Source organism: Carcharodon carcharias, chromosome 2, assembly GCF_017639515.1.
Source record: "Carcharodon carcharias isolate sCarCar2 chromosome 2, sCarCar2.pri, whole genome shotgun sequence".
Taxonomy (NCBI): domain Eukaryota; kingdom Metazoa; phylum Chordata; class Chondrichthyes; order Lamniformes; family Lamnidae; genus Carcharodon; species Carcharodon carcharias.
Genome location: NC_054468.1, coordinates 70732690 through 70742706, shown reverse-complemented (window position 1 = coordinate 70742706; position 10017 = coordinate 70732690). Strand labels below are relative to the sequence as shown.

The window sequence follows — 10017 nt, the reverse complement described above, 5'->3', positions numbered from 1 at the left end:
CGAGGTGATGACACACACAACAATGCTGGTACACCTGCAGCGGGTCCAGGCGCGGAAATAGCTCATAGACACTGCCGATATGGGTGGTCGGTAGAGCGGACTCACCCAACCCCTCACCCACTAACTACCCAGTAAAAATAATCCCTTACTCTAAGGGAGCGAGGGGGGATTGAAAATCCAGAGCATTCTCAACGCCTGTGCAGTTGATGGGCCCATTTCATGGTCGCTGGTAATTATCCTTCCTAATCTGCTATTTGAACAGAGCGGGGCGGGGGGGTGGGGGGCGGCGGGGCTCAGGTCAATCCTGTGCCATGCTTTATATGTTCAAGTCAGGTTCATGGTGCCATGTGATCTGATTGTGGTCAATTCAAACTGGATTTGCTGGTTTTTACTGCAGATTCTGAAAGACATTCATTATCTGTACAGTCAGTGACAAATACAACGCCCAACCCAATCCGTTGGTTATCTCACCCTTCATTTTTTTACATTTCTCACCCCTGCACTGCTATGGGACAGATTATAGAAGAAAGCGCGCGGGTTTTCGAAATTTGGGCATTTTTTACACTTAGCCGTGTGATTCGCAGGGTTGTTTTTTACCCATTGGGATTATCTGGTTGTCTTTACACGATTGTCATTCTCGGGCACTCGGAAGAGACTGACGGATATCCATGGGAATTCAGGAGTTCATTGTCCTGGGCTCCCCTCCCCTGTTATAGTGTTCGTGCGATTCTGAGCCTTCAGATACACGGAGCCGCACTGTAACAAGGACACAATGAAAAAAAGTATCATTTTCTAAAAGCGCGTGTTACATTCTCCGTGAATTTAACTTTTAAAAGAATTAACGCCTCAATAGTCAGTCCCACTAACATGTAAGCGATATTTAACTTGAAGCAAGTCTTGATAGTTGATGGTTTGTAGGGGGGGGGGGGGGTAGATGACGCAAGCGGAAATGTGATCAGTTACATTAACGAGAGCAGTGCATAGGCTGAGAGATTCACGAATAGGAGGACGCATTTTTCGCTGGGCAAAGGGACGATAAGGGCACGGCTTAAAGCGATAGATATCCACAGCCTGGGCTGTACATTGATAGTAACATACTCGTAACCAACCATTTATTACATTTGTACTGCAAAAAAGCTGACCACGAACTTGAACAAGACTTTGGACCAAGTACGGACCTGGGTACTTAAATCAACAAGAAACTCGTACTGCAACTGTAAGCGCTGGTACTGCAATTATTCAAGAGCGGGGTATTGTATTTGTGAAAAGAGTGGGAAGCAAGGACGTAGTATTCACAATGGCCACTTTCCAGCACCCCGAAGATGACACCATGGTTCTGATGACTGACAATATCTCCACGTCTAGTTCCAAAGACCGAGTCAAGAGCGAGTCATCCCCGGACAAGACTGCGGAGAAACCCGATCCCACTCAGAAACCGCCTTATTCTTATGTGGCCCTCATTGCTATGGCTATCCGAGAGAGCCCTGAGAAACGACTCACTCTATCCGGCATCTATCAGTACATTATCACCAAATTCCCTTTCTACGAGAAGAATAAGAAAGGCTGGCAAAACAGCATCCGACACAACCTGAGCCTCAACGAGTGTTTCATCAAAGTGCCCAGGGAAGGTGGCGGGGAGAGAAAGGGCAATTACTGGACTCTAGACCCGGCTTGTGAAGATATGTTTGAAAAGGGGAACTACAGAAGGAGGAGAAGGATGAAGCGCCCTTTCCGACCACCTCCCACCCATTTCCAACACAGCAAGACGGCTTTATTCGCCAGTGACAGTTATGGCTACATCGGCCCTCCCAAGTACTTGCAGTCGACTTTCATGAACAATTCCTGGTCTCTCGGGCAGCCGCCTGCACCCATGTCTTACGCCTCCTGCCAAATGGCCACTGGCAACGTCGGCTCTGTCAATGTGAAGGGACTCTCAGGGCACGCGTCCTACAACCCTTATTCGCGAGTGCAGAGCATGGCCCTGCCCAGCATGGTGAACTCCTATAACGGCATGAGCCATCACCACCACCCCCATCCCCAGCAACTGAGCCCTGCTCCCCCTCCGTCTTCCAGCAATGGGGCCGGCCTGCAGTTCCCCTGCGCCAGGCAACCAGCAGACCTCTCTATGATGCACTGTTCCTACTGGGACCACGACAGTAAACACAGCGCATTACACACAAGGATAGACATTTAAAACAAACACCGGCAAGATATCATTAAATAATTGTTTTGTCCCCAAATCCTTCTCTTTAAACTGTGCCAAAAATTACAGTGGTGAACCCCACCAGGTAGTGTAACTGTTTTGAACTTTTATCTTTACAACACAAAACTATGAGACGCCCAGCTGGGGAATGAACTATCTTTTTATGTATGTTAACTATTTGTTATCTATAAGAGCATTTGTAGATTTATCGTTAATTTTTTTAAAGAAGATATGTCTGACCAAACTCTGTCCAAAATAACATTATGTTTCCTGGTGATGAACTTTAATTTCTCCGTCTTAATTGTTTTTATAAGTGATACCAACTGAAATCGGTTGAACTTACTTCTAGACAACATTGTTCCATTTAGAACTATTGCCTCAAATTTTAAGCAAGCTTTTAGCCATTGGTTATTTTTTGTTTAAAGAATGTTAAAGCTCTTGTAACAGTTCTGCATGTTGGTAGCTCCGCTCGTTCTGCAATTTGGGACCAATTCAAATGTATAGCACTTTCCTACATGTACTTTCTAGATTTGTAATCTTTAATAAACGCCCCTATTTTCCACGATGGCTGTTCAAATGTGATAATTTGTTACGTTTTTAAAAAAATATATATTTTGCAAACTTCCAATATGATTTCCCTGTTTTAAGATTTATTCCCCCTTAATCGTGTATTCCACTATTTATTGCAGAAGCTAATAAAACATATAGGCCCGAAGCTAACGTCAACTTGTTAGGTCCAATTGTGTAATTTGGTTAAAAAAAACAGTGCCGTGGTGTGACTGTAAATGAATTGCAATTCTTTAATCCAGCTAATGTGCATAGTCAAAGCAAGAAACTGCCGCCGGGTGTATTTGTTAAACTCAACTCAATTTAAGCTTTGAGAATGAAAGAATGACTTGCATTTATATAGCGCCTTTCACGACTACAGGATCTCCCAGAGCGCTTTATTGCCATTGAGGTGCTTATTAATGTTATTAATATGAGTTATTATTATTTCTGAATACCTTAAATCCCAGTCGCTGCCTTGTACAATAAAAACAATCCAAAATATCAACAAATTACATTCCCCACAGTTAGGGAAAGTTGAAGTAGGTGATTGTATACCAAGGGAAAAGGCTGGGCCTTTATTGTGAAAGGATTCAAATGGCCATTCATTGCAAGGACAGTTTCTATGAATGCGGCTTGTGCTCCTGTCTGCTTTAAGCATGTTTACCCTATGGTAGAGAGCGGTAACGATAGGTTGGTTGGCTTGAAATACTTGTTTTTATGATATAATTAATTAAAGATTTTAAGATAACATTCCACATTTATTTTTGATTTCACAAGTAGACAACTGGATGAGATGTTATGTTCAATGGAATACATATTCCTCGTGCACGCAATCATGCAATAGAGTTCTAGTTTTAATTTAGTTTAGTGGTGAACCGTATTAAGCAATTTTAATTGGATATATAATTGGATTGTGTTAAACGTTTCAAGTCTTTGCTGTTACTGGCCACAATCCACGAGGCTTCCTTGTCGCAAATATGCACCATAACATTTTTTTCTGTTTACAGGCTGCTAATTGCTGTCGTGATTCTTTACTTGATGTGTTGTTGGGGTTGTTGCACGAATAGGTTGGAAGGATTTGGCCATTTTGATCTCGGCAGTTTCATGGGAGCCTACAATTAAAAGTATCAGCCATCCACCAGCCTTGTTTCTCCCTTTGTGTTTTATCTGTCGCTGGTGCGGACAGATACCTTCCTCAAATGCACAGGATGTTCTCGAGTTAAGAATTAATGACTACTCGGGATTGAATCCCTGAACACGCCAGGCAGTCCTCCCTGGCTGCTGCTTGTTGAAGAGGTCGGCCTGACAAATCGGACACGATCTATGTTTTTTAACTGAACATAGCGAGGTTTCTGTGAAGGCTGAGAAATGGTTTAGTAAAATCGATAGCGGGGCTTTCCTAAGCAAAGATGACGCGTCTGGAAATATCCTTCCGAGGCCTTGCAATGGTTTACCAAGACAGTGAATTTTGGTGTGTGAGCTTTCTGGTGCATAGGCTACTGCCCAGTTTATAATGGCTTAGTTAGAGGGGTATGTCTCGGAGAAAACTGTGGCTGCAGATTTACGTTTGTAGTCAGTAATGTAGAAAATTTTGATTTAAATGCAAACTAAGCTCTGACCGATGGCAGTCTATTGTTCGTTGGCCGTTTTTGGTTTTTCAATCCCAACTCGTTTTGAAGGTTTTCCACAGACCTGTATGTAAAATATGTGCGTTCATACAGACAGAAATGCAGTCAAACCGCCCCTGCCGCGGTGAGAATCGTGAGATATGGAAACATTTTAATTTAATTCTTTAAAAATCCTGTCTACTTCCCAGGTAGTTAGACCACAGGACGGTCCCAGATATGTATGTAGAGAAAGCACTATTTCCACCATCACTTCGTGGGACTTGGTATTTTGTAGACATTCGTCAGAAGGATTATGAATCTATATTTTCTAAACACTATCCCACTCAATGCGTCATGTCGTTTCTCAGACAATGTGTTTTGATATGCCGAAACCGAAAATGGTGTGCAGCACGTCTTAATTGTAAAGGTTCGCCTCCATTACGGAACTAATAATAGGAGTGAAGCCCCATTGAGCGTCAGGTATTAAACAAAATGTTGAAAATTCTACAGGAGTTAAATTTAATAAAAACAAAACGCGCAGCGAGAGGGAGGTTTAAATAAATGTGTGTAGATGTGATTGTTCCGGTTATGGAATAGACAAAATAAGGTCCCTGGGCGTTTGCAGACAACACACGTTGATGTTATTGGGTTGTTTTGGTGTGGTCGGCGGGGATTTTCTATTCTATCCCACCCAGAAATAAGTTAATACTTCAGCGCGAGCATGGCGGCAAAACTTTTATATTATTTTCAATTGTTGGCAACAGGCGTTCCTTTGGATTTGAAATTCGTGTTATGAGAGGACTAACGAGTTTATTTTATGAGAAATCATTTCAAACCTCCACTAGGGAGATTATTTATTATTAACTTCGAGTTTCATTTCTAATTAGCCAATAATTCAGATGGTAAGCTAATTAAACCGTTATTAACATTCTATTCCCAGTGGCCATCTAGAAGATCGAGATCAATGTGTTGCCTAAAAAGATCAAACTGTAAACTAAATCTGGCACAGTGCTCCGAACGCTGTTCTGATTCATTCTATCTCGATTAGCACGATTGCGCGACCGAAATCAATTGCTATTTAATGGAATGGTAGCATTTGACTCAGTGTTATGATAATATAATTGTAAGATTTTGTCTGTGTTGTGTTTCCGGAAATCAGATGCTCCCGGGCTGAATCGTCCCTTTATCGCATTTGATAGCCAACATGTTACTATTTACAAGGTCAATAGAGCGCACTGTCTCCTTAGCCAACAATCCAAACCAAATATACCTATCACTACAGTTACAATAATTGCGCCTTGAGGCTGTGTTTTCTCCATTAGCTGACACTTCATTGGACTGCAGGATATCGTTTGCTCACAGTGAAAAGTTTTGGTTAAGTTTGCTCCGATTCAGTAGGAATCAGACCAGCATGCAAATAAGCCATGCCATACATTCATCAGTGCTTCCGTAATATGCTTGTTTAATTTTTTTAGGAAGGTAGAGGGTTGTACGTGTTCAAATATGAGAGCTCAGGCAATCAGAGTTGCTGACATGTATTGATACATATATGTTGTGCAGAATTTCAGTGATGCAATAATAATTGCATGTGCTATTGTAAATGTATGGTGCTAATCTCTTACAATTCGGGGTTTGGATAAACTATTCAATCTGCCCGATTATTAATTTAGAAACAAAAGCTATCTTTAGTATTGCTTTGTTATTGCAAATTGTACTCCCTAAAACATTTCTTTCTAGTAAATATCTTAGAATTAAAATAGCCGTCAGATTAGTATTAAAATGGAGAGATTTGTTTAGAATATAACCCCTCCGCTGTAATGCCACTCAAAGGACGAATTAGAAATTGTGGCGGTTTCGCTCGTCATGTTTAAACGGGACTAATAACATCACACGAGTCTGGGCAACTCAGACAATTTATCATTTGGCGCTACTGCAGATCAAGTAACAGCGGCTGATTGATTCATAAACCCTTGCCTGGAAATCTGGGTTGACATTAAAGCACATTACAGACTTGCGACAGAATCATCTGATCAATGGTCTAATTAAATAAACCACGCATTTACTTTCGAGGGAAACTAAATGTTGTGTTGAAGCGCGTGGAAAGGTATCAGTCTGCCTTGGTGACCAAATCCTTTTCAGAAGGATGTGCTGCATCTACAAGGAGTGTGTTCAGAAGGCAAAGCGCTAAGTGTCTGGTCTAGCGCTTTTAAAGACACTGTAATCGTTTCCGACGGCGGTTAAGGATGCAGAGTTCGCTACTGGCCTGAGAGACCCGGAGACAGAGTGATGGAAAGCGCACTCTCTGACGGATGCACCAATCTGTCAGCTCGGCTATTGTTCAGATCCGGGTTAATAAATAAACCCAGCATTTTACCAGGGCGTGAAAATGAAGCCTGCAATCTTAACACCTGTGTGAAGGAGCACCTTTCAAAATAACCCCCTGGTCAAGTAATTGGAAATCATACAGTTCTTGATTTAATTATGTCCCACTACCATCTCAGGGTCTTTTGTTAGGGGAATTGAGGAACTGCTGTGTGTCTCTGTGTGTTGGCAGCTGGCTTTTATTTGTCCCGGTACCAGCATGACGTTCTTTCAGGTGGCGAGGGTTTGCACATTCACCTAAAACAAACGTGACGACTCAGCGTAATTTACAGCCGCTAATTGGTCCAACCTTTCAAACCCCCTTCAGCCAGACCGTTTGTTTTTGTTAGTTAATAAGGGCTCTCGCCTGCGTTGAAACCGAGGAGCCCAGGCTTTGGAAAAGAAATGTGACTTGTGTCGCTGTATTTAAACACTTTGAGCTGATGTTGCAGCGTTCACTTCGTTTCATGTCTTTTTCTCCGATACTGTTCGTTCTTCTCATCATCTTTCTTTCTTTCCTTCCTTCATTTCTTCCTTCCTCGCCTCCACCTTTCCTTCCGTTTGTCAGATAGAGACAAGTTAACGCAGGAGCGTGTTTACTGTCGGACTGCCGCATGAAGTTTTGGTTCAAACCTTTTGTAAACTTTCTGTCGTCAGGATTGGCTGAGGACGCATTGTTCAAAATAAATATTTTCATTTTAATGGCAATTTTATAAATTGATTCTTTTACTCTCATGCCCTGAGTGCAACTTGATACTTCTAGCAGATTCTTTGCTGACTTATTAACACAGGCAGAAGATTTCAAAATCCCCCCTTCAAAAATCGGTTCCCAATGAAATTAGCCCTCTAATGTTTAGATTGCACACAACGTGAGTAGGCAGAGCAAATTCAATTTGTTTTCATTGTCACTCGCTTTATTTTATAAACAACAATCGCCATTAAATGTAAACCGTTTTCGAGTCTTTCTCAAAATTAAAAATAAAACACTCCATATTTTGCTTGACTGTATTTACGGACAGCTGTAGATTGCAGGCCACCCTGCAGTCCGCACTTCTTACAAGTAACCGATTAAAGTTTCAGTTCAAGCGGTAGAGCTGCAGAGCCAACTGTGAATGGGACACCAAACGGTACTTCTCCATTTACCGACAGCTCCAGCGTGAGAGGGGGACAAAGCCCGCCTGGTTGCTGATTATATTTCGGACGCTGGGGCGATTTCTCTTGCAGGCAAATCTAAATCCGAAGCATCGAACCTTATGAAAAGAAATCAGAGTTCTTGTTTACATTGTGTTTCTTAACTATGCATAGTCATAACTTAAAATAAGCTGCAGTTAAAAAGCTTAAAGGAACACTTCCGTCTTTAAAGTGCAACTGATCTTAAAAAAAACCTTTTTTCCCTTTTCACGGTGAATTCTGAATGTTTTGACACATGACAACCTAGGATTTTTTCCCCTCGTTAACATTCTTTCTCTAAATCGGTAATTTGTAAGCTTTTGTTGAGGCTTACCTCCCCTCCCCCCCACCCACCCCCAAGAAAGGAACACTCCGATGAGTTTAATTGAATCAGCAAATTTTCAGCATAATTAATAATCCGCGTGGAGTATACTCCTGAGAGGTGATGTTGAAGATGCAGTAAAGTGCCTAAGAAAGATCACCTTTAATTATTCCTTCCTGGTATCTGAAGTTGGCAAGTATCACTGTAATGGCGGTTAGTAACTTCGTATTCCCATTGCACACAGCGAAAATGTATTATATGTGTGAATGCGAATGTATTTTTTTCTAAATAAAAACGCATACCTATTCAACATTTTTAACCAATGTCGTGGCGGATCCCGAATGCACAACCTTGTTAAATATTGTTTGACGCTTAAGGGATGCCGCTGAAAAATGGTGAATGTTAACACTTAAAAGAACACCTGAATTAATGAAAACACAGTTCTGTGCCTTTTAGTCAAATGGTGCATATTTTTTTTTAATTTCGAAAATATTGGACTTTGAGTTTTTAATGTTAGGGCTGACACGAAAATGGCAGGCGTGGCGTGGCTTCGATTTCCTGTGTGTGCTATTTTGATCCGTCCGATAAAACCCTGCAAAAATCTGAAAAAGTCACAACTCCAACGTTTAGTCCCAGCCACAGGTCATATATGGGCCACCCCAATATAGAGGTACAGAAACTGACGTCCTTTGCCAAATATTCCAGACCCACGACACTGGATGAGGATTTTTTTTTAAATTAAATTTGTACATTTTTTTTCTCTACCTTATTTTCTCGTTGCTTGTTTTGCAAATAACCTTGATCGAAGATGAGCGCTGTTCAACTCCAAGCACAGCACGGGAAAAGAGAATCTTGTTTACGTTTGTCCTAAGGTCTTTGTGTCCAACAACTTGGCCTTTGTGTCTCATGTCAGTTCTCAAAATATGAATGGCCAGCAAAATAATTTTGTGAAATGGCTGTAAATAAATAATTCTCACAAATCGATTCAGGTTAGAATTAAACGATCGATAGTTTCGCAATTATATAATGGCCAAGCTTATCTGACCAACCATTTTCTTAACAATTCCACTGCTCCTTCAGCTAAATGGATTTTGTGAAGTAGAAATGTATGTCATTATGTGTAAAATCCATGTACATTTGCAAGCTATTCGAATGAACAAAAACAGCATTTTTGATCATCCGTGTTGTTAAATATTTACAAAAGCAAAATGCTGCGGTTGCTGGAAATCTGAAATAAGAAAAATCACAGATGCTGCCTGAGCTGCTGACTATTTCCAGCATTTTCTTTTTATTATTGTTAAATATTTAAATGGGTTAAGCAGGGCTTCAGTGCCTCAATGCTGAGCGACACAAATAGAGGGAAGTTCTTCAGAGTTTTAGTTAAGCATTATGTCATAAGGGATTAAAGTCAGTCATGATTAGTACGACTGGATGTAAATTATTCTTGCGGCATAGTCTCCAGGTCTGAGTCGCGCGATTCAGTCTTTATACCCATTGTCATGCGAAGACATTTAAAACAACATCTCGTTGTTCTCTAAAATTAGCTTGTCACAACAACGCGTGTTGAAAAGGGCAATTGCTGTATGTAAGCAGTTGTGTATATATAAGCAATCGACCTTTTAAACAAGCATTTATTCTTTCACATACTAATTTTAGAGCATTTCCTTCAACTCTTAAGGACTGTTTAACTTAAGGAAAGGTCATTGCGACTGATATTTTTTTATGCAGGAAGCCAATCTTTTGCGCGTTGTTTATTTATTAAGGGCAATAGTTGAATCTAGGCACTATCTTAATGAGCTCATTTA

At 41.0% G+C, this 10017-nt stretch overlaps 1 protein-coding gene across 1 annotated transcript; it reads left to right on the top strand.

Annotated features, from left to right (window-relative positions):
• Positions 1–1297: 1297 nt before the first annotated feature.
• Positions 1298–2194, top strand: foxl2a (forkhead box L2a). Its single transcript, XM_041177086.1, has one exon. It carries the CDS (start codon positions 1298–1300, stop codon positions 2192–2194), a length of 897 nt encoding a protein of 298 aa, XP_041033020.1.
• The last annotated feature ends 7823 nt before the right edge of the window (positions 2195–10017 follow it).

Excerpts from the sequence above, each read along its gene's own strand:
- foxl2a (XM_041177086.1), top strand. The coding sequence starts at position 1,298 with ATGGCCACTTTCCAGCACCCCGAAGATGACACCATGGTTCTGATGACT.